Raw genomic sequence first — 23517 nt, forward strand, 5'->3', positions numbered from 1 at the left:
TCAAATGTTAGACTACCGCAAGTGAAAGTAAATCAGTGACACATATAAAGGACTCTGTGATGTGAGTGTTTTGTTCGTGAGATAATGCAATGTGCATCTTACACACAAAACCCCTAGTTTAGGTTTAACCAGAGCTTTTGGAGCAGCTGCCCTTTCTTATGCGCGAGTCTTTTGTATCAATATTATGAAAGCTGAAAGCTTTTGTCAGACGGAGACAAGCCTTCCCCTTCACGCCCTTTTCTCTTTATTCTGGGCAGATTATCGCCGCCAGTGACACATGATACGACTAATTTACTGTAAATTAAACCTCATGTGTCTCAGCTTTTTCTGAGAGGAAAAAAAGGAGGTTTTACAAGAATAAAAATGCCCACGTGGGAATGTTCTAAAATACGCACAGGTGAAAACTTTACAGGCCACATTTGTCAATCCCAGGAGATTATTGGGAGCAGGTTTTCCGTCAACACCTCGGGCCCGTCTCCCCACTCCACACTTCCAGGCCGATGAGAGTGGAATCTGTAACGACTGTGGGCTTTAGCGTCGTTAACATTTCCCTGACACGTCGGCCCGGCCTCTCTTGGAGACTGCCCTGCATTTTCTCCGCTGCGCTGGAGTTGTTGTAGCAACTAGTGGCCCAGGAGTGAATGAAGCAGATGTGCGAGTCATCTATCACCTGACAGCTCCCACTCCCCCGACTGAGCAAGTCATCTCCGTGACAGTCTGCCCGGCCATTCTCATCAATTACTCCGGTACCCTACCATTAGGGCACAAACACTTTTCTCCTCCTCTGACACATTCAACTGCTTCCCAGTCTGCAAGATGGGCCCTCAATTAAGCCTGAATAACTTTCCCCTCTCAAAGGATGTCTCTCTTTCTACAGCCCAGTGCTGCACACATTGTACTTGTACAATAAGCTCTTTGAGGGCTGATTTATCTCCATGGCGACCATATGATATTTGAGAATATTTATCCCTATTTTATGACTTTACGATTGCCTGATGATGATGCAAACCACAATGTGGCAACCATTATTAAAGATTTACATTTATTGTTCATGTTCAACAGTTAATTGATTCCTATATAATGAGCAATTAAGGTAATTTATAGCGATACACCGATACGGGATCAGATATCGGGCCGATACTGACTGAAATAGCTGGATCAGGTATCGGTGTCACTGGAGCCGATCTATTCGATTCAATTCTATGTTTATACATTATATACTGGAATTTTAATTCCTGTTAATTTTGAAGATTTCTTTACCAAGTTGCTGGTGTATGATTTTTTATTGTAATAATAAATATAAATTCATTAAATTTATATTTGTATTTATTTGCTACATTTTGTATTACAAAGTTAGGAAAGCAATGTTTAAGTCAAGCCTGATGTTGCCTTACACATAAAGAATGATCCCAGTCACTTATTAATTAAACACTGGTATTGGATCTGATCAGCCGATACCGAAAAGCCCAGGTATCGTATCGGTATCAGGACTGAAAAAGTCGGCTTGGTGCATCCCTAGTAATTTATGTCATAAAAATTCAACAACTCCACCGTTATGCCGGTTTATGGCCAGAAAATGTTATGGTCCATATTCCTTTTCTTCTTCTTTTTTACTGTTATCTAGCCATTTACAGCCCAATACAACTGTTCAAGTATCCTTGCAAAACTACACGTTCTCCATAGGTCTTTTTCTTTATGGCATTCCCATTTTTTTCTTTTGTCATGATCAAATTGAGACTTGATGTAGGAGGAAGCAATAATGGAAATCATATCTCATTAGTGTTATTCTGTTCCTGTATTCCATCAGTAGTAGTCATGAAACGCAGTAAACACATTTGTTTGAACACAGACACAAATAAACAGTTCCTATCACTTACAATATACAACTATGGCAGTGACAGCAGGGGCCAACTTACACATATATCAGCTTTTTTTCCACAGGGATTTAAAAACAGGTGTCCGAGCTTGACATTGAATATGCAAAAAAGATATAAATAAGACATTCATATAAAAATAGGCTTTTACAAAATATACTCTATGAACCAATATTTACCAAAAGTGGAAAATGTGCCTGTTTTTTTGATCAGTGAACGAGTCCTGTTGAACTAAATCAGCTTGAAGTAAGCAATGCCATTGAAGGCAGTCAGTAGAGCGTACAGCCTTCGACCTCAACATCTCTAGACTAGCAGCAAACAGAGGGAAGGCGAACTCATGAGAGGGTCAGGAGGTCAATGTGAGTAGCCTACAGCAGTTTCATCTGGAACAACGTTATTCTAAAAACACATTATTATTCCAGGCGGATTCAAATCCAGTGTGTTAACAAGTGTGTGGATTGATTCAATAAACTAAACCCCAACATTTAGTTATTTTTGATCCATAACGGAAAAAATCAGTAGTTTTCTTTCTTATAGAATAAATTAATATTAATTATTTTCATTCTCTAAATACAGCATGTTAAATATTCCAAATGGCTGTGTCATTTCATCTGCGTACAGAGTGAGAACTACAGCAGTGTGTCCTGCCCAGCAATCACATCCACCATAATTCATTTGCATTGGCAAAGTCCATTTCCTAAATGTCCGTATAGCTTAAAAGTCTTGAAATTTTTTGCATCACTGGCTCACGCCGTGGGTCCCCGGTCCCACTTGCCAGGGTACAGTTTTTCCCTTAGTCACACTTTTTTTCGACATTGCACCCCGACAAACACACCAGTCCAAGAAGAGGGGGTGAAGAGCTTTGTGTGCAAAAGAACCATGACGCCCCGTCTTCAGCTTACTGTACGCGCAGTACAGTAGTTCCTCATTATGTATGAAAAGACTGCAATAACAGCCTTATTTGTGAGGTTTAACAGTTCCAGTTTGTCCATGAAAACACAAAGACATGAACCAACACGCTCTCACACACACACCATCCAATAAATATTCTCATTTGCATGTGTACACCTCTGTCCTCTCGCTGCAGGTGTTGCATTTCACGTAGCAGCACCACAGGAACTTGCAGTTGCACTGCCAGACGCGGGAGTACTGGTGTGTGTTGTATCCCCGGCCGCAGCACATCAGGTCGCAGCCGCTGATGTGCTGCATCATAGTCTTGTTGCACACTCGGCCCTGTGTGCCCAAGCTCCCCGTCACGAGGTCCGCCTCGCAGTAGTTGGGCGACTTGTCTATGTACACCAGGTCTGTATCCATGGGCTTCCGGTAAGAGTAAGGCTTCTTGATCTTGAGGAATTTCGGGCGCTTGTTGCGGCTGGCTTTGATTGGCTCCACATGCACGGCGTGGGCATACTTCTCCTTGAGAATGTAGCCGAGCTCGCGGAACTTGGGAAGTGTAGTCCAGCAGGTTTTGGTGGTGCAGGAGCCCGAGACGCCATGACACTTGCATTCCAGTCGCATGCTCTTCTCCAGGACCTAGACGCACAAAAACAAGTTAGTAAAGTAGTAACTGTGAAAACACTCCAGTGATGAGTGACAAATACACTCTGATGATAGGTTAATAACAGCCATGCTAGATTATTAAAAACCAATTACCGTGCAGTTTACGACAATAATGATTTTACCTGCTCAAGAAATGTGATTGTGTTATTATTTTTCAGAAATTAATTGGTTAAATTACAATTCAAGCCACATATTCTAAACCCCTGGTGTATTACAAACTGTCTCAATTCACATTTCAGCTCTTGCACTTCAAGGCAAATTACAAACGTGCAACCTAATAACAATGTGACTGACAAATACACCATAGTTGGGGATTAAATACAGCCCTGCCGCATAGCTGTGTGATACCATATACACAGAAGCCAAAATAATGTATCAGATTTCAGGCTCTGTGTGTGTAGTCACCACACACAACGTACAAATGTCAAGAGTGACTGTACAAGGCGCCAAGTGACTGGGATTACTGCTAAAGCCTGAACTGATGACAATGAGAAGTGCCATTGACAGAAACTGGAATTTTCTTTAGCAGCAAGGTCAATTGCCATTTCCTTTTGCTAAAACGCTGGGGGTTTGGTATGCGATGTGGTCTCCTAAAGCCATTGACGAGATATTTATGCCTCCGTGTTCTTGGCAAGTAAACTGTAACGATAAAACCCAAATACAGACGTGTGAACAGGAACCAAAAAAACAACTTTTCCCCAAGCAAACCACTTCATAAAACCCTTGGCTTCAACTCGCTAATCCATCAGTTGTTCTGTGACCAACACTTGTGACAGCCTTTGTGTGGACGTCTTCGACCGGGGAGCTGTGAACGGCGCTCCCGCTCAGTGTCACCGCTTTTGATTAGCATAAATAAAAGGAACAGAGGGGCCATTTATTAGCAGAAAGAAGAGAAACGGAGTAGCAAAAGTTGGAATCTACGAGTACAGTCTTTTTCCCTGGGAGGCAATTTAGCTGTCCAGATAAGCCAATTTGAATTCATGGTCCTGAGACGCACGTAGAAAATGATCTACCGGGTACGATTGTGTGCTAGGAGGCTTTTCAGCCCAGTGTGGGGATGGACGTGTTGGTTGTGTGAATCAGGCTGTTTGGCACAGTGAAGCAGAGAGAGAGAGGATATGAGTTAACTTTATCCTTCACTAACTCCAACCTCACTTTAGCCGTTTGGCACATTATTCCACTCAATCTCTAACCTCTAGACTTACTGGAGTCTCTTTGTCAGTCTGCAGTGTTCTGCAGCCATGCATGCAGAGAAGCCATCAACACATTGTGAAAACCATCCTTTCCTTATTGTATTATTGTTGTCTCCCATTCTGTTTTCATGCAGTAACGCCCTTTGTGACTTTTGCAGCAGGGTCTGGCAGTAAGCATGGTATATTGAAACAGATATTTACTTGATGAAGATCCAATTTACTGAATTATAACCTTTGATTAGAGTTGGTATGCAGGTGGAGTGCATATAACTACACTATACAGCAACAGAGACACATAGCCTACTACTCAGTAATGACGAAACCTGGTAACCAAACAGTCAACAACCCTGTGGTGCCTTTACAAGCACATTGCACCTGATGTGGGTTTATGATATTAGAGAAATTGTGGGTGGGGATTGTCATAAAGGTAACTGTACACTGTCCCAGTGGTGCAAATCCCATGGAGGAGGTGGGGGCTAATGCCTTTTTGTACAGTGTCAATCTGGTTTCAGTGCAGAGATCTGGGTTGTAATCAAACCCTGCCACTTAGACAGCTCTTCCCTTAAAAGCAGCCTTTTATTCCGCTGCTTGTTCAGTCTTGGCCCCCGCTGCCCACATCTTTGGCGAAGTTCAGCCACACCACATCACGCCAGAGACTTTTAGTAGTGACTTAGACTAGTTAACCACCGGTTCGCCATCACATTTAATCGTCACTTATATTAATTGTGCCTTGAAAGAATTCAAATTTGGAGATGGGTACAAATTGTGCTGAGTAAAGAGACATAACTCTAATCACTTACCTTGCGTCCCACCTCATTATTATGGAGGTTCATGAGTGTCCTTGCATTCTGCTTAACTTCCCGAGCGTCGATAAATACTTTGGAGAAGCCCAGGCCGTAGCTGATGTCTGCCGAGCAGCCTCCCCACTTCCAGCCCTGGTCTTTGCTGTAGAAACCCTGCTTCTCCTTGTCGCAGCTACAGTCACTCAGGTTGCCCTGCGTACAGGCGGCTGTGATGGCATGGGCCACCCCCGCTGCAATGATGGCGTAGGTGAACGCAGCCTCTTTACTGCCTGGTGGAGCAGAAAAAAAGGGGGATGAATAAAATGTTGCAGGTACACATTGACATTTTTTTTAAATAAAAGAATGTCATGGTGTTTCTCCTCCTAAAAACGAGATTAATTATTAATAGTATGTGTGCTTACATCACAGTCTTGGTGACATATCACTCAAGGGCTGCAGTGTTTTGAAACCTGACCTGGAAACTGTCCTGCCTGTGAACCAAAATGGCCGCTGGTGGTATAGTCAACAAAGCGGTATGAATAAGAGGGCTGTCGGCGAAGGAAGGGCTATTGATCCGCTCAGAAAACTGTCACATTCTGTGTAAACTCATAAGGCACTGACATCCGAATCTTCATCCTGCTGTTATCTCCACCAAGTCCAGCTAATAAATCATTTACACGTACACGGAAATATCGACAAATAAGTGAAGGTTAATCTGACAGGAGTCATACAGACAGATCCTGAAGCAAAGCTCTCCATAAGCAGAGAAAGAAACATTTATTCTTATTATATAATGCTAACAAAGCAATACTTTTCCCTCCTAATACAATGTGAAAACAGCCCATGATGTAATATTCAAAATCCATTAACAACAAGTAGCATGATTTCTGTGATTTATCATCATGCAAACAGGAAACTGCTGGTTATAACACCCAGCATATCTATGTGTAAACAAACTCCTGTTGTCTCTGTTCAAAACAAACATCTTTGTGCTTCCTCCTGCCGCCCGGTTCACTACGTAAAGCTGCCATGTTTTTGATAAACATCTTTGATGTGTGCCCTTGCTATTGAAAAAAAAAAAAACTCATATTGAGGCATCAATTATGTGGACGTTTTTATAGAGTCGATGGGCTCCGAGCCAAAAAAGAAGGTGTGTCAGTCAGCTCTGACTGCACCGTTGTTAATTTTTCCCCTGCAGTTCTGAGTGCATGAGTTCACCGCAAGAGATGGTATGAATTCTTCCTAAGCTTGTAATGAGAGGTGGAAGATATTAAAAAGAGAGGTTGGACGAAAAAAAAAAAATCCAAACGCCTGTCGAAGTTGAACTAAAAGTGCCAGTTCGCTGCTCTTCTGCCATGTTTGTTCCTCTTTCATCTCTGCCCCTCTCAGTATCCGGCCTCTTTATATGGACCTCATCACACACAGCTTAGTGGTACTCCAGAGTTCAAGTGCAAACACAGTTGAGGCCTGAAATGGCTCAAAGCTGGATGCACCTTGCATCACCCATAAGGATTATGTCAGCTCACGGGTCAGTCCTCCTTCGCTTTAAGAACAATACCGCGAGCCGCACAGCTCCACTCGGCCTGGGCATCAACAATGGCATTCGTTTGCAGCCATTGGCCTTCTACGCTAATCTGATCAGTGAAACCAATCTATTTGGTATGGCTGTCCAATACTCCTGTCTTGGAAACACAAACCAAGACTCTTGATGAGCTACAACCACTCATTCTTAAAAGAACAGACTGTCAAACGCCACTGTTTTCATTTCAACAGCATGAAGAGATAATCCTTTCTTTCCAACAGCAGCAGCAGCAGCGGGCAAGATGGCCTCAAACAGCTGGTCCAAGCTACTGGCCATTGTGTAAAAGAGTATTTGTATTCTTTGTTTAACATCAATAGAACTCAAATATATTACATTTTTTAAAGGTTTTTATCTAAATGGTTTTAAAAAAAAGCATCCTCTGTTCTCAAATCTTACACAGACTGCAGCCATAAAGGCATCATTCGACAAAATGTCATCATACTTCATTAAACCTTGTTAGGTCTTCCTGGTATTGATATCCTCAACATCTAACAGTCTTTAATCCACATTATCACTTCACCAAAGGAGCCACAAAACTCCAGCCACAATTTCAACATCCATCCATCCACTCTTTAGAGCCGACTTCTTTCTGTCTCCGCAGTAGGAACATTGATTTGAACTAATTTGTTTCTCTAATTTAGTACTTTCAGGCCTTGCTCTCCTTCTTGGCTTTGCCCCCGCTGTAACTTATACCCGTGGTAAGATCTACATCCCTTACAGTGAGAGCCACAGCACCCATCACTAGACAGGATAAAGACCAGTGAAAATGTGTCTCCAGAGACTCTGCCGGGCTGAAAAGAAAGGCTGCCAACATTCACAGGAGCTTTGTTACAGTGCTGGCTTCAGATACCCCTTTATAGAAAAGCCCTGCTCAATGAAAGGTTTGGAGCAAAACTAGGCCTGCTGTAAATGACACTGACTCCTTATGGGATGCTCCTTGTTCTACGGATGCAGGGCAGATGAGCACTTATGTGCAGAAGACGTTGGTGCAGGTTTTGACTGGAGATCAAGAGCACCAGCTATTAGATTATATATTTGTGAGACATATGGAAAAGCATGTCAGAGTCATTTATTTTTTATTTTTCCAAGGTATCAGGTCATAATTGAACTCCTTGATATAGGCATAAATCTTGAAATTCTCTTTGGCACTGTTATTTTTGTAAATATTAACATTTTTTTGAGGCAAATCACAAAAGAGCCAGAGATAAGTTTTGCATGGAATTGAGCTCAGAATGAAGGTTTGATGCTTGGAGAACAACTATTATACTATTATACAGCCTGGCTCAGTAGTATATCTGTAAAACTTAAAACTAAACTTCATAGCCAAATCAAAATCTGCGCGAAGTTCATTGGCTAACCTGTGACAGCCTCCTTTCAAGCAGCTCACAACAAGAGTATGCTCAGACTGGCCAACCAACAGCATCTCTTCTGATTCCCTTACATGTTTTAAATGGGGAATATCAACTTCTGCAACTCCAAGAGGCGATTCAGAGTCCCTACATTTAACCTGCATCAGGCTAAAGAACGCTTTTGTCCATCAGTCCATCTTGTTGCTAAATAATAATTAATGTGCTGCTAAAGACATGTAAATCCAGAGGACAGAAGGTAATTTTGTAATGGGTTATGTATGAATAATTGTGATGTGTTTTGTGTTTTTTTGTCTGATGGGTCTTACTTGTCTGTCTGTCTATGGTAACAGTATGTCTATTGTATGTGTGCTATTTCTCAAACTGAGCTGCCTATGGATGCAAAATGAATTTCAGTGCAAACTGACAATAAAGTTGTATCGTATCTTATGTTTTCGTACGGTATCGTATGGTATCATATGGTATGGTATCGTATGGTATCGTATGGTATCATATGGTATCGTATCGTATGGTATGGTATCGTATCGTAAAATGTAAAATTTGAGAAAACAATGTTCCCTTTCATATTCATCCTGTTTTGTATGTTTCCAATATATCTGTTTTTCTGTGAAGAAATTACATCTTTTTTTTACATATTAATCCACTTTTACAGCTGGAACCAAACATTTTTTTAGTAGCACTAAATGAATGCAGAGCTGTGGATTGTTTTATGGATGTTTTAGGTTGTTTTATCATTTTATTCTCAGGTATTGTCTTATTTATTGTAGTATTTATCAACTATACTATTTATAGATTTTAAGGGCTGAGAGAGAGCCAGGGTAAAATGCATTTCATTGCATTTCACTGTACACTGTACTTTTAAATGCATATGACAAATAAACTTGAAACTGAAACTTGAAACTTTTTAAAACTTTTGTAAACAAACGTTAACAGACAGCAACATACCCACTTTCAACTCTTTTCCGAAGACTGTCCTCTCTCCGAGTGCAGAGCAGTTCCAGCGACCGTTTTTGAACTGAAACTGACACTCGTTGATGCCCATTTGGGCTCCCTCTCCGATGACGATGATGGCATCGGGTCGACTCTGGCAGATGATCCGCTGTCTGGGGGCCAAACCGGGGATCTTGTTACAGATGATGCTCGCACCGAGGGCCACCACCGACGAGAAGCCACTGTGGATGCAACATGGATACATGACTGAGAACAACTTTTACCATTCTTATCATTTTGGTTGTTAGTTTGAGTTTATATATATATATATATATTTTACCCATAAGTGTTTACATAACCTTTTAAAATATGCATTTCAACTTTTTGGTTTATTATATAGTACCCTAACTGATGATCGTAATCCAAATATTAATATATATAAATATATCCATGTGTAAAATAGACTGAGAAAAACTTTTCCCATTCCTATAATTTTTTGTTGTTAGTTTGAGTTTACATATTTTTTTTACCTATAAGTGTTAACATAACTTTTTAAAATATGCATTTACACTGTTTGGTTTATTATATAGTACCCTAACTGATGGCTGTAATCCAAATATTAATATGTGTAAAATAGACAGTTTCACTGGGATTATTGCATTTTAACAGTAGAAATTATTGTTCTATAACATGCCTGGGCTACAGTGCACCACTAGACTAATATGTAAATTAAAAAAACATTTAAGTTGTAGATAATTGTAATAATTATACCCCGTATGGTTACCAGCCTTTAAGTGTAATGTAATGTAATAAAGGAAATATCATTAATGGTAATAATGTGGAGTTGCCACGAGTCTAACTGAGATACATTTACGCTATTATATCCATGTGTAAAATAAACTGTTTTACTGGGATTATTGCATTTTAACAGTAGAAATTATCATCAAAATGTTCTATAACATGTCTGGGCTACAGTGCACCAAATGTGTAAATAAAAAAAAGCTACTACATTAAAGTTATAGATACTTTTAATGACTATACCCGTATGTTTACCAGCCTTTAAATGTATAATAAAAGAAATCTCATTAATGGTAATAATGACGAGTTGCCACACGAGACTAACTGAGACGCTGTTCTCCTTAATGTTTTATTTATCCTATATAGTTTGTAAAAATCACCTGCCTGCTTTTTGAGAAAATATGTGATACAACAGGCGCTTTTCAAGGACCAACAACGGATAAAAGTCTCCTTGTTGAATAACCTACAACACACTAATGTGAAGTCAAATAAGCGCAGCTCACCCAATTTTCAAATAAACAATTCCCAGACAAAGTAAAACTCGTAAAATCCAGCGTCTCGTTCTCCGACTCATTGTTTCATGCACCGATCTGTGGAGCTGATGAATAACTCTCTTCTCTTATTTTCCGGTCGATCACAGCCCAGGTAACTCCACAGGAACTCCCAAATGACGAGAAGCATTAAAAAAAAGATGACACGCTCGAGGAAAGAAAAAAAACAAAACTTTTTTTACAGATTGTTTGCTAAGGTATCATCCAAAAACTCCCTTTACGTGGCCTCTTTCCGCTGGGCCCTGTTGTCATTGCGAGGTGTCACACAGGTAACAGGTAAACCCTTGAGGTGAGCAAGTGCGATTATGCCTTTTCTTTTCTCACAGTTCCTCTGCTACCCGCAGGTCTGGCTATATATCTGGCTCATCTATCTGGGGCGTGTTCAACAGCAGACATGAGGAGGCCCTGCTCAACAATCCCGCCAGGGCTCAATCTCTACACACACACATAGACACACATAGACACACACACACACACACACACAGACACACACAGACACACACATAGACACACATACATAGACACACACACACAGACACACATACATAGACACACACACACGCACACACAGACACACACTATAGACACACACACACACACACACACACACATAGACACACACATAGACACACACACACACGCACACACATACATAGACACAATCACACACACATAGACACACATAGACACACACATAGACACACACACACACACACACACATACATACATAGACACACACACATAGACACACACACACACACACACACACACACACATATAGACACACAAACACATAGACACACACACACACACACACACACACACACACACACACGCACACACACATTGACACACACACACACATAGACACACACACACAGACACACACACAGACACACACACACAGACACACACACAGACACACACAGACACACACACATAGACACACAAACACGTAGACACTCACACTGCTCTGCTGTGAATTCACCTTGACTGATTGGCTTTTTATTTGGTTATTAAGTGGGTCATGGCTAAAGCCTAATGGGGCTCATTTTTACGCAGAAGTTACCAGTTTTCCTTCACTGAGTATTAATAATATTGTTAAACACTTAGAAGAAGCATCATTAAAATGCTGCAGATAAACAATATTAAAACAAAGACAAGTAAGAAGAACTTTTTTTTGACAAGTAGGCCTACATGAATTATTACCTAGAACATACACATTTATGTATATATACTGTATATTTGTTTTATGAACTTGTCCTACCATTTTACCACTTCTATTATTATTGATATGTTCTGTGATGTTCTGTTTTGTTCTGTTACCATATTTGTTTTTACTCTATCTGCTTTTATTGTTTGATATTCTGTTTTAACAGTTACCATATCTTTTACTTTATTTATCTGCTTTTATTTTCTTGTGAAGCACTTTGTAACATCTGTTTTGAGAAGTGCTATATAAATAAATGTATTATTATTATTATATAGAAATAGACTGAATGATACTCTCTCTACTCTGGTAACAGGTGGTTTAAATCACACATTTATGATATTTAATACAAACATATGTTTACTTTTGTTGTTTTTAATATTCAAATAAAAAAAAATCAAGTCAACTTGTCATTTGTATAACGCTTCTGGTGCGCTACCTGTAGTGCGTCTCTTGTCCTGAACCCTTTACAATAGCGACATCTGGTGGCGCACTGGTGACAATGCAGGCTAAAGAGCGACGCGAACCTCTTCCCTTTTGTCCCTGCATTCATTCCGTAGCTTGGATTTTGTCGCTTTGACGACCTGTAAGGAAATAGATAGATAGTTAGTGGTGAAGGGGGGCAAGATTATTGATGTCAGCATGGATATCGATCACCCACACTTGATCAGTGATTGCCTTATTCATATTTTTACATTCCTGAATGAGGGAGATTTAATCAGCTCCTCTGGTGTGTGTAAGGTAAGGAGTGTCCCAGTGTGCGGAAGTAGCTGTAATGTGCAATAATAGAGAGCCTGTTATGGTTCCAAAAAGTAACTTTTGTCTGATTACAATGATATATTATTTCTAGGACTGGAATGAAGCTGCAGGGACTCCTTGGCTATGGAGGTGAGCTTAGTCTATACTTTTATCTCTATCTCAAGAAATTAAAGTGGGTGTAGACAATATATGTTTTATTATAATATACCATAATAACCTTTCAGCATATTTTAATTCAAGTGTTCTGAGAGATATTAGACTTTGGCCAACCACAGGTCATTTCAGAGATATTGATATTGCAATATATTTCTATTAATTGTTTTTCATTTGTTTGTTTGTTTGTTTGTTTTATTGAAACAACAAACATTCATTACTTCTTTATTGTTTTCTTCCATTATATCTATATATTGTATTTTGCTTAATGAATTGTATATATGTATATATATGTTTTTGTTTTTATTTTGTACTTTTTTAAAATTTTTATTTATTATTGAATTGACGCTTTGGCAATATTGTTCACCTGACAGTCATGCCAATAAATGAATTGAATTGAATTGAAATGAGAGAGAGAGAGAGAGAGAGAGAGAGAGAGTTCCTATTGAGCGTTCCTATTGGCTCTACTCCAGGTGGTGGGCGGTACTTGGTATTTCTTCAACTGATCTTAACATGGCTGCCGGGTCACAAACTTTCTCATTTTACAGCTAAACAGTACACTAAAATATATTTCTGAAAAAATGTTATGCCAGAAATTGGCGTTACAGTAACAGAATATTGATTCATATTTGATCAGCGCTGCCTAGTTTGACCGTTGGATCAGAGTTATCAATTAGTGATTGACAGCTGCTCAGAGACGGCTGGCTCCAGCTCGGCTCTGATTGGTGGTTTTCCTCCGGTCTGTGAAATCCTGCTGATGCCATTATGAGCACTTTATGACACAAAAATATAAAATAACTTTTTTTTATATATCATATTTGCTCCATTTCTACCCACTGCTGCTTAAAAAATTGAATGTTTATGTTTATGATGCACCTGTGAATAATATTTCAAAACAACAACAACAACAAAACATTTCTCATTCTGTCCCCTCAGGAGGAAGTGTCTGCAGCGCTGGAGTTTTTGTAACCTCGCTGTCCTGGGGGGTGAAAGCGTGAATCACTCATGGAAGAGATACTTCCTGAGACGTTGCCACTTAGAGATGAAGATGAAGGAAGGCAGGTCAGGAGGTTACACCTGCAAAAGCCTCAGAGGACACACAGGTATGCTCTCTCTCTCTCTCTCTCTCTCTCTCTCTCTCTGGGATCTCCCTTGCATGCCTTCATGAAGTCTCTCATCTCATGTTTACATCTGACATGCTGTCCATCATCAGGCAGGGTGGTAGGGTTGGTGTACCTGCAGGGGAATTCAGCTCAGCGTCCTGACATCTGGAGCAGCAGTGCCACAGTGTGCAGCGCCTCCACTGATGGGACAGTACGAGCCTGGGACATCCTAAATGTCAGTACCAACACCTTCAGTATATCATCCTGCATTCTCAGTATAATCATGTTTAAAGTATTGAAGATATACAGTATCTACTTAATCCAAATGTATGTACAGTATATAAGTTTAGCTTTAATCTTTCATAAATAGAGTGTATGACTTTCAGACAGTATTTAAAGATAAAGCCTCAGAAAACATGTAAAACTCAACATTAAGTGTCACATGCTTTGAGTCCTTATCAGCCCATATCTAAAAAGTACATTCACACAATACATTTCCATGTAGGGTGTTTTCTTAAAACTTTAATGCCACAGAGGTGAAAATGACATGGTTTCAGTGGTGGAAGAAGTACTCAGATATCTTACTTAAATAAAAGTAGTAATACCACAGTGTAGAAATTCTCTGTTACAAGTAAAAGTCCAGCATTCAAAATCTTACTTGTGTAAAAGTACAAAAGTATTAGCGTCAAAATATACTTAAAGCACCAAAAGTAAAAGTGCTCTTTATTCAGAATGGCCCGTTCTAGAAAAATATACAGTATGTTATATTATTAGATTAGAATTATTGATGTAATAATGTGTTCATCACTTTAATGTTGCAGCTGTAATGGGGGGGGGGGGACATTTTAATTACTTTATATAATTAATCTATAATAACAAATCATAATTTATTAGTTGATTTATATTTTATTTTAATAATCTAAATCTGCAAAGTAACTAAATCTTTAGAATAAATGTAGTGGCGTAAAAAGTACAATATTTGCCTCTGAGATGTAATGGAGTAGAAGAATAAAGTGGCATAAAATGTACAGTATTTGAGTAAATGTACTTGATTACATTCCACCACTGCATTGTTTGAATGTGGGCTTCGCACTGCTTTGTTAGGTCTTTTATCTACACTAAGCTATAAGTGAAATGTACTGCAGTCGTGTGCCTCTGCAAGCCTGCAAAACGCAGGTTTTATTCCACCTAAACACTACTGAAACTGAATAAATGCCCTCACTGAGGCATTAACCTCATGTTGCACCTTTCTTTCTCTCAGGGTGAACTCCTGTGGTGCAGTCCTGTGCAGGGTCCTTTGACCGGGATTGTAAGTGATGAACAGCATCAAGTCGTGATCACGGCAGACTCCACAGGTCTCATCAAGACCTGGCAGAGTCAGACTGGCCAGGAGCTGGCCTCCTTTTCTTCTGCATCTCCACACTGTGCATTACTACAGTACAATATCAACAACAACTGGTTTCTGACTGTAAGTAACTTCAGAATTTCTGGGTTTGTAAATCTGAAAAGTATCTTACTTCTAGTAAAGCAACTTGTGCTTCTCATTATATTCTCTGCTAGGTTGGAACCAGTCAGGGATCTGTGTGCACACTAGCTGATTCAGCTCTGACTAAAACGTCCAGCATAATGGTGTGTGACTCCTTTAAAGTCAACACACTCCTATTTTCACCGGACAAGAAATGGATCACTGCTGGAACCAAGGACAGTGATGATTTAAGTCCGAAGGTATTTCTTGTTGTCTTTGACAGCCTGACTTCCTTGTGTGTTTTCTTTTACCACATTACCTCACTGCAAATGACGTAGTGGGAAAATAGGTGTTCATGGTTAAGAACAATGAAACATTACGTACACGATTGGCAGATTTTGGTTGTTTGGTTTGTTGGCAGGTGATTTACACGGAGAGTTTGACCTCACCGTCTGAGGACGAAGATCCTCTGTGCCAGTCGGTGCCAGTCACTGGGTGCCAGGCTGCTGTCTTCATACCCACCCAGCCTGCCAGACTGGCCATCATCCACCGCAGCGAGCGTCCAAACAACAAAGCCCTCACTGTCTTCGATGTCAGCATTAAAAAGACTAAGTACAAGTCAGATATCCAGGGTGAGGACTGAGAAATGTGCAGATTGACTTTGATATGCTTTAAATGTGCAACTGAACCTTTTATTAGCCATTAGAAAATAGCAGTCATTTGGTGAATCATTGTAGGAAAATCCACTATTGACTGCAGATGTTGTGAAGCTGCTAGTACAGATACTGCTACATTGGATCGTTGTGTATGCTTCTAGATATTTCTAACACATCTAAAGTTATTAGATTATTATTAATGTCATTCTGGGGAGTGTAGTTGAATACAAATTTAAATAAATGTAAGATAAATAGGTTGAATGAAAGTGGGTACCCAAAAAAGGTCATGACAATTTAATATCTCAGAATTAATCCTGAAATCTACAATTTAGAGGTTTAAAAATGGATTTTTTTTTAAGTATTGTTGTTGGTTTGTGCTGGTATGATTTTGAATCTCATCTTAGTCCAGCAGGTGGAGTCCTTCCCCTTGACATTGAACACCAGGTCCTCCTCAAACATCCTTCTAGAGGCCAAAGACAGCAACTGCTTAGTGTTGGCAGCCGGTCAGGAGCTATGGGTCTACTCTCTGAAAGGAGTCCTGCTGGCTAGCTTTAAAGATCATACTATGCCTATCTCTTCTATATCTGTGGTAGGTTGTTTTCTTATTTGGAATCCAAAGAAATATCCCATCAGCTGTTGAAATTATTTGTTTTATACAGCACAGCATGCCATCTGTGTGATAAAAGCCAAGTATAAGTGTCTTCACATTTACATTTACAGGATAGCTTTCGTGTAGTGACAGCATCTCAGGACCTCTCTTTACGAGTGTTGACATGGAGGAATGACAGAGACCGTGGGTTGACCCTGGAGAGCCAATACCACTTACTGGGAGGCTCTCACACAATGTCCAGGTACTGTATGATGCTGTATGCTTTAGTACTGGGGCCAGCTGCATTAAAGTAGACCTAGTCTTTGTCTTAAATATAACTTAATTCAGACTTGCTATGCGCATATTTACCTGTTGCATAAAGCTTCCCACTAATGTAAGACTGACTTCTGTCGCGCAATGCATTATGGGTGAAATAAGACACTTCACATAAGAGAAAAATGGCGAATGCAACAGCGACACCACACGATGGGAGAAAATAACAGAAAAGTTAAACAGCATAAATCCAACCGTCGTTAGAACCGTTAAAGATGTTCAGAAACAATTCAAGAATAAGGTACTAGAATGCAAAAAAAGTTATGGATAAAATAATGATAATAATAATGAAATAATTAGCTAAATTTGAGCTAAAAGTACATTAATGGGTAAACAGTTGAAATAGTGAGCTAAAAGTTAGCTAAACTTAATGGCTAAACAGTTGTAAAAGTTGGCTAAAAGTAACGTTAATGGCTAAACAGTTGTAAAAGTTAGCTAAAAGTAACGTTAATGGGTAAACAGTTGAAATAGTTAGCTAAAAGTAACGTTAATGGGTCAACGGTTGAAATAGTTAGTTAAAAGTAACGTTAATGGGTGAACAGTTGAAATAGTTAGCTAAAAGTAACGTTAATGGGTAAACAATTGAAATAGTTAGCTAAAAGTAACGTTAATGGGTCAACAGTTGAAATAGTAAGCTAAAAGTAACGTTAATGGGTCAACAGTTGAAATAGTAAGCTAAAAGTAACGTTAATGGGTAAACAGTTGAAATAGTTAGCTAAAAGTAACATTAATGGGTAAACAGTTGAAATAGTTAGCTAAAAGTAACGTTAATGGGTCAACAGTTGAAATAGTTAGCTAAAAGTAACGTTAATGGGTCAACAGTTGAAATAGTAAGCTAAAAGTAACGTTAATGGGTAAACAGTTGAAATAGTTAGCTAAAAGTAACGTTAATGGGTAAACGGTTGAAATAGTTAGCTAAAAGTAACGTTAATGGGTCAACGGTTGAAATAGTAAGCTAAAAGTAACGTTAATGGGTCAACGGTTGAAATAGTTAGCTAAAAGTAACGTTAATGGGTCAACGGTTGAAATAGTTAGCTAAAAGTAACGTTAATGGGTAAACGGTTGAAATAGTTAGCTAAAAGTAACGTTAATGGGTAAACGGTTGAAATAGTTAGCTAAAAGTAACGTTAATGGGTAAACAGTTGAAATAGTTAGCTAAAAGTAACGTTAATGGGTAAACAGTTGAAATAGTTAGCTAAAAGTTAGCTAAACGTAATGGGTAAACAGTTGATATATTTCACATTAGCTAAAAGTAACGTTAATGGGTCAACAGTTGAAATAGTTAGCTAAAAGTTAGCTAAACGTAATGGGTAAACAGTTGATATATTTCACATTAGCTAAAAGTAATGGTAAACAGTTGAAACAGTTAACTAAATGTAATTGGTTAACAGTTGATATATTTAATGTTAGCTAAAAGTTAACTTCAGCTAAAAGTAATGGATAAACGGTTAATAGTTAGCTAAAAGTAATGGATAAACAGTTGAAATAGTTACATAATAGTAATGGATAAACAGTTGACACAGCTAGCTAACTGACCTTCTAACTTCTTCTAATTGATGCCATGGCAGCAAAGCTCTCACCTCCGGCTTATCGTTAGCCAGGGGGAGAGGTGGCTAACTATTCTACCTCAAATTAAGTCAGTCTTAATATTAATGCAACAGACAGACTTAATTAAACTAGTCTAACCTGACATCTTGAGACCAGTCTAAGGCCATGACTAGTTTATCCGACTGGCCCCTGTTCTGCTGTATCAGCAACAGCCAAGTTAATGCAACAGCCCAAATACTGGTATTTTCTCTGTATCTTCATGTTGCCTTGTCAGTCATTTCCTAATCTTGTTACTTTATGCTTTGTGCCCTGTTTCCTAGAGGGTTCACTCATGTCACCTGTGACTACTCCAGCATCGTGGCCTCAGCAGAAGGGAAGGATGGGAAAGACGTCTTAAAAGCGTATTCTTTCACCTCCTGAGTGGCGCTGCTCCACAAAAAGGTGCCTACAAGCAATTTGCACAACCAACTGGAAGGAGGAACATTTGCTTTTATTATGAACTGTACATCATACTATATGCAGACATGAGGATGTTCTTTGACAAGTATATGTTTTACAGAAAACTGAATGTAACACTAACACTGTTGAACATGACCAGACTTAAGGCATAATGTTTGCAAAATATATTTTGGTTCACCTGTTCTTCAATATGATTTCTCCACTCTACTGAGGTAAGAAAATAAATGTAAATAAATATAAATACTAAGGCGTGTTAGTTATGTATTAATGACATTAATCTACATACCATAAATGTTTATATTTAGCCCAAATTGAAAAACATTATTACATATTAAATAACTTTGTCACAAGGCACAAAAGCATCCTTTCCTCTCTCATGCCTCCACATGGAGGTACAGGCAGTATACATGACTGGTAATACCTATGTTTGAGGGCAGGAAGATGATGGCGTCTCATCTGCTTCGATGGCCATATATCTCATGTCCTCAAGTACACACCGTAGGGCTGTAGTCATGGACTCGTACACTTTGCTTCTATCCTCTGAGTTATTTTCCATCTGTTCAAAAGCAAACAAGTTGTTGAAACAAAACCAATGACAAGGAAATAATTCCAAATAATTGGGTGTATTGATTGTCTTACCCAGGTGAAAGCCCTAATTGTACGATTCAGAAACGCATTTTCAACCTCTTCTGGTATCGCCAGCATGTGAGCCATACAATCTAGTATGCACGTTAATGTTTGTTTAGGGGCCTGGAAGAGATTAAGATGAGGGTTAAACATAAAAATAAAAAATATGTGTAAATTTGGGAGCTTCATGGTCCAGGCAATTCATTGTAGTATATCTGTTGTTTCAAATGTGAATCAGCACAGAGTACACACTGACCTGGTCAAGTGTGTTGAGGACAGTTTGAGCGTCACTGTTGTAGGGGTTCAGGGCTTTGGCTTCCTCGATGGAGATGACGGGCTCTTTGAGCTGCTCCAGCCATGCCCACATGAGCCCAGTGAGGATGAAGGGATCGCGCTCCATACACAGCCTTTCCCAGCCACCGCCTTGGTTCAGTTCTGCCTGCACACATTTGGGGCAGTTGTTTTAGACCCTGTCTGCCTGTGGGTAACTGAGGTCACAGCAGCTACATGTAGAATTTGCATATCATTATAGCATCTTTGAAATTATTCTAGACATGGGGAGGTATTTTTTGATATGTCCTTCAGGAGTCACCAAAGTTAGAGTACTGATATTTGTATGTCATGAACCAATCACTGTATGGATCAATTTGTGTGGGTTGTTACTTTTAATTAGGGAAGGTCACTTTGTTGTTTATTCATTCAGAGAAAAAAATCAAATTGCCAATTTCATGTCTGCTCATTTTGGACAAGTGTGCTTGCAACAATGCAATGCAATAATTGTGGTGGCTGTGAATTGTAGTCTGTTTTGACATAACTAGCATTTTACCAAAACTTCAGTCTTTGTGATGGACAAATTCAGGTATTTACATCATTTTTTGATGCATTTCAACATGCATGCCCTCCATATCTACAATCATTTGTATGGGTCAGTTACCTGCCAGGCCAAGACTTTGCTCTTGTGCTCATCTTCCCCAACAAGAAAAAGGTCCACTGCCAGGGACTGGGCCACTAGCAACCTCCTGGCTTCCAGGGACAGCTCTGTCTGCAGGGTGATGAAGGGCACCTCTGAGTGCTCCTCATCTGTACTTTGAGGCTTCATCACATTCTTTACTGACTCTTCCCGCTGCTCTGTCTTCCACCTTGACAACATGCTGCCGTATTTGGAAGAGTCACTGTTTCCCACAGACTCACTACGTTGGAATGTTCTCTGCATCACTTTCCTCATCAGAATGGATCCACCTTTTTGGTTTTCTACATCCTTGATCTGCCAGAGTGAGCCTGTCGGGCTGCGTGGAACAGCAGACTTGTTGCAATTCCAGCCTTGATGCTGGGTTGCATGGTGAGTGTCCTCGGATGGGGACACGTCAACATTACTCTGTGACATGGAGCCCAGAGGTTGTGTGAGGAGGTTGAGCTGTGAGCCCAGTCGCCTCAAGTCGGACTCACTGTAGCTCAGACTTTTGCGATGGTAGAAGATGGCTGGCTCGTGGAAATGTCTGGGTAATGTGGGCACCCCTGGCAAGCGGGGCTCCTTTGTAAATAACTCAGGGCCCATCTTCTCAATGACGCTGAGAGTCATCTCTATGTCGTGAATATCGGGAGCCTCCAGAATGTCTTCCTCAATCACTTGTCGATTCTCTGCTATGTCAAATAGCAGCCGAGACACTAGCTGGACGATCTTTGGTAGGTACATCAGCTCCTTCCGCTCATAGCCATGCAGTATGTGTCTCTGGCGGTTCAGGTACTGGGACAGGGTGACTTGGTTGAATCGAGGCTCAGCGCAGGAAAACACACTCCTCAAAGGGGCGAGGAACTGGACAAAATCTCTCACACAACGCAGCTGACCTCGGGTCTGGATGGAATTGGGGCGTTTAGCACGTACATATAGAATAGACTGGTTAGCAGTCATCCTGGTAGCAAAGGCCAAGAAACATGCTAAAAGCACACCTGCAGGGTAGAAATGGGAAAGCATTCATCGTATGTCACATTGTACAGATGAAAGATCAAACTGTCCCGAACGCTTCACGCAACATTCCTCACAAATCTACCTGTTCTGCCGAGACCAGCGTGACAGTGAACTGCTATCTTTCCCTCCTGCAGAGCGAAGGCCATGACCTTCACCATGTCCAGCACAGTGGTGAGGTTTGCCACTCCGTAGTCACTCCAGCCAAAATTGTAGTAATAAACTGAAATGGTAAAGCTTATTCAGTAAAAACCTGAGCATTAATACAGATATATTAAGAATGATTGCATAAAGCATTTACTGTTGTTTTCCATGAAGACCTCTGGGCGGTATGAGAAGCCGCTCTCTGGCTCCAGAGGGTTTCCGCAGCTGGCGTGTTCACCAGGTATCTGTAGGTTGATCACTGTTTTAATACCATTCCTTGACACAGACACACACGCACAAACAGGAGACATGAAGAATTCATTATTCTCATCTCCTCAGGTGCTGCGTGTTTGTGGTCCTTGAAACAAAAGTTGTCTATACCTTTTGAATTGATCAATGATGTTATACTTCTCAATGATTTCTGTTGAGGGTCGGGACATAGCGAGGAGATGATCAGAAACCCTAAAACAATAGAAAAAACAAAGTTAGAGGGGTATATACTGTAGATACTTATAGATATATATGGATTTTGTTGTACAATCACAACTAAAGTAGATGTGTACCAGGATGAGTAGAGGCCTTTTATAGCCTGTAGGTTATCACTCCAGTAATTTGGGTTGTCATACTTGCAGGCTTGACCTCCACATCCGATTGAGCATTGCATATGTCCAGGAATGACGTAACGTATAGCTTCTCCTACTATTGTGTACCTCGCCCTGGGGGCTCTGACTGGATTTATTATTATAGGGGGAGAGAAAAAAGGAAAAATAGGATATTACACACACTTTTAATCTAAAATTGTGAGCAAAATTGACTCTCAAAATATAACTGGAAGCTATTAGATGAGTGGTTTCTCAGCGGAGTAAACACATAAAATCATATGAGAAGTTTTTATATCCTTAGCAACCAGTGCAGCATTGAGACTCCACCAAATGTAGGTCGTTCTGTAACACCTAAATGATTAAGATCACCAGTGCTCCCTTACAGAGGTGTCTAATCCTTAGCTGGCATTGCAAATCTGTCATCAGGGCATTACAACAAAAATAGCCACTCTTCTGGCACATGTGAAATGCATTTTTAATGTAGCATTTTGGTGAAATAAAATTGACCTTTAGATACATTTAACAGATGACCAACTACCATCCTTACTTACTGTATTCCATCAGAGCTCCAGCGCTTGTCTTTGCATGGATAGCCATATGAACAGTCACATAGGCTCACATCCACAGTCATAGCAGAGCCTGGACACACATAAATCTACTTTGTTACACTAAATGATACACTTCATCATATGCATTCTATAAACAAGTTGTGCTTTAGAGCCTTACCTTAAGCCTGAAATACTGTCATATATGCAGTTTCCTAACAGAGTCTGGAAAAGGCATCTCATACATAACCAGAGCTCTGGATTTTATTATTTTTGGACTGAAAAAGCCTCAGTAATCAATATGTTTTTATACATGACACGACAAATTAGAGAGAATCACTTACAAATACACATTTTTCTCAAAGATGAACATCATAAATCATATTCAGTCAAATGCTGAGCTGACATAATCTGTTTTAAAGGATTGGCAAGCTGCTATTATTAGTTTTTAGTTTGACCTCAGTAGCTCATCACAGTACAACATTCATTATCACTCTTCAAGACCAGTGTGCACAATAATCAACTTTGAATTAGCTTACAAGGAAACACCAATGTAATAATAAATATGAAATAGAATAAAATACATTTAATTTGAAAAAATATATTTACCTGATGTAAGTGAGACGAGATGCTTGTAACCACCATCTACGAACATAAATGGTTCACAGCTCTGACGTTGTCTTTCCCTCTCTGGCTCTGTGGAAAAGTCAATCCCGTGGCCTC

General features: G+C 39.8%; 3 protein-coding genes across 3 annotated transcripts; 1 reads left to right on the forward strand and 2 right to left on the reverse strand.

Annotated features, from left to right (window-relative positions):
* Positions 1-1776: 1776 nt before the first annotated feature.
* Positions 1777-10948, reverse strand: LOC119489207 (protein Wnt-7a). The gene is made up of 4 exons (XM_037771380.1): positions 10590-10948; positions 9304-9530; positions 5428-5699; positions 1777-3407 (listed from the first exon to the last, which is right to left on the reverse strand). Exons 1-4 carry the CDS (start codon positions 10658-10660, stop codon positions 2925-2927), a joined length of 1053 nt encoding a protein of 350 aa, XP_037627308.1. The 5' UTR covers positions 10661-10948; the 3' UTR covers positions 1777-2924.
* Positions 10949-12414: 1466 nt separating this feature from the next.
* Positions 12415-19263, forward strand: fbxw12 (F-box and WD repeat domain containing 12). Its single transcript, XM_037774162.1, has 10 exons — positions 12415-12589; positions 12699-12736; positions 13697-13863; positions 13974-14098; positions 15125-15331; positions 15424-15588; positions 15750-15960; positions 16389-16573; positions 16705-16835; positions 18775-19263. Exons 1-10 carry the CDS (start codon positions 12491-12493, stop codon positions 18872-18874), a joined length of 1428 nt encoding a protein of 475 aa, XP_037630090.1. The 5' UTR covers positions 12415-12490; the 3' UTR covers positions 18875-19263.
* A 5-nt stretch (positions 19264-19268) lies between these two features.
* On the reverse strand, positions 19269-23494 carry ptpdc1b (protein tyrosine phosphatase domain containing 1b). The gene is made up of 9 exons (XM_037774163.1): positions 22801-23494; positions 22211-22376; positions 22029-22109; positions 21805-21923; positions 21589-21726; positions 20475-21487; positions 19797-19979; positions 19553-19663; positions 19269-19469 (listed from the first exon to the last, which is right to left on the reverse strand). The coding sequence occupies exons 1-9, from the start codon at positions 22844-22846 to the stop codon at positions 19335-19337; spliced, it is 1992 nt and encodes a 663-aa protein (XP_037630091.1). The 5' UTR covers positions 22847-23494; the 3' UTR covers positions 19269-19334.
* Positions 23495-23517: the final 23 nt, after the last annotated feature.

Source organism: Sebastes umbrosus, chromosome 6 (assembly GCF_015220745.1).
Source record: "Sebastes umbrosus isolate fSebUmb1 chromosome 6, fSebUmb1.pri, whole genome shotgun sequence".
NCBI classification, from domain to species: domain Eukaryota; kingdom Metazoa; phylum Chordata; class Actinopteri; order Perciformes; family Sebastidae; genus Sebastes; species Sebastes umbrosus.

Coding starts and splice junctions, on each gene's coding strand:
- LOC119489207 (XM_037771380.1), bottom strand. CDS start 10,660: ATGAGTCGGAGAACGAGACGCTGGATTTTACGAGTTTTACTTTGTCTG. Junction 9,531..10,589: donor ATTGTTTATTTGAAAATTGG/GTGAGCTGCGCT, acceptor TTGCATCCACAG/TGGCTTCTCGTCGGTGGTGG. Junction 3,408..5,427: donor ATAATGAGGTGGGACGCAAG/GTAAGTGATTAG, acceptor TTGTGCGTCTAG/GTCCTGGAGAAGAGCATGCG.
- fbxw12 (XM_037774162.1), top strand. CDS start 12,491: ATGGATATCGATCACCCACACTTGATCAGTGATTGCCTTATTCATATT. Junction 12,590..12,698: donor GCTCCTCTGGTGTGTGTAAG/GTAAGGAGTGTC, acceptor TATTATTTCTAG/GACTGGAATGAAGCTGCAGG. Junction 16,836..18,774: donor GGCTCTCACACAATGTCCAG/GTACTGTATGAT, acceptor CCTGTTTCCTAG/AGGGTTCACTCATGTCACCT.
- ptpdc1b (XM_037774163.1), bottom strand. CDS start 22,846: ATGGCTATCCATGCAAAGACAAGCGCTGGAGCTCTGATGGAATACA. Junction 22,110..22,210: donor AAAGGCCTCTACTCATCCTG/GTACACATCTAC, acceptor CTATTGTTTTAG/GGTTTCTGATCATCTCCTCG. Junction 19,980..20,474: donor GCAAAGTCTTGGCCTGGCAG/GTAACTGACCCA, acceptor AAATGTGTGCAG/GCAGAACTGAACCAAGGCGG.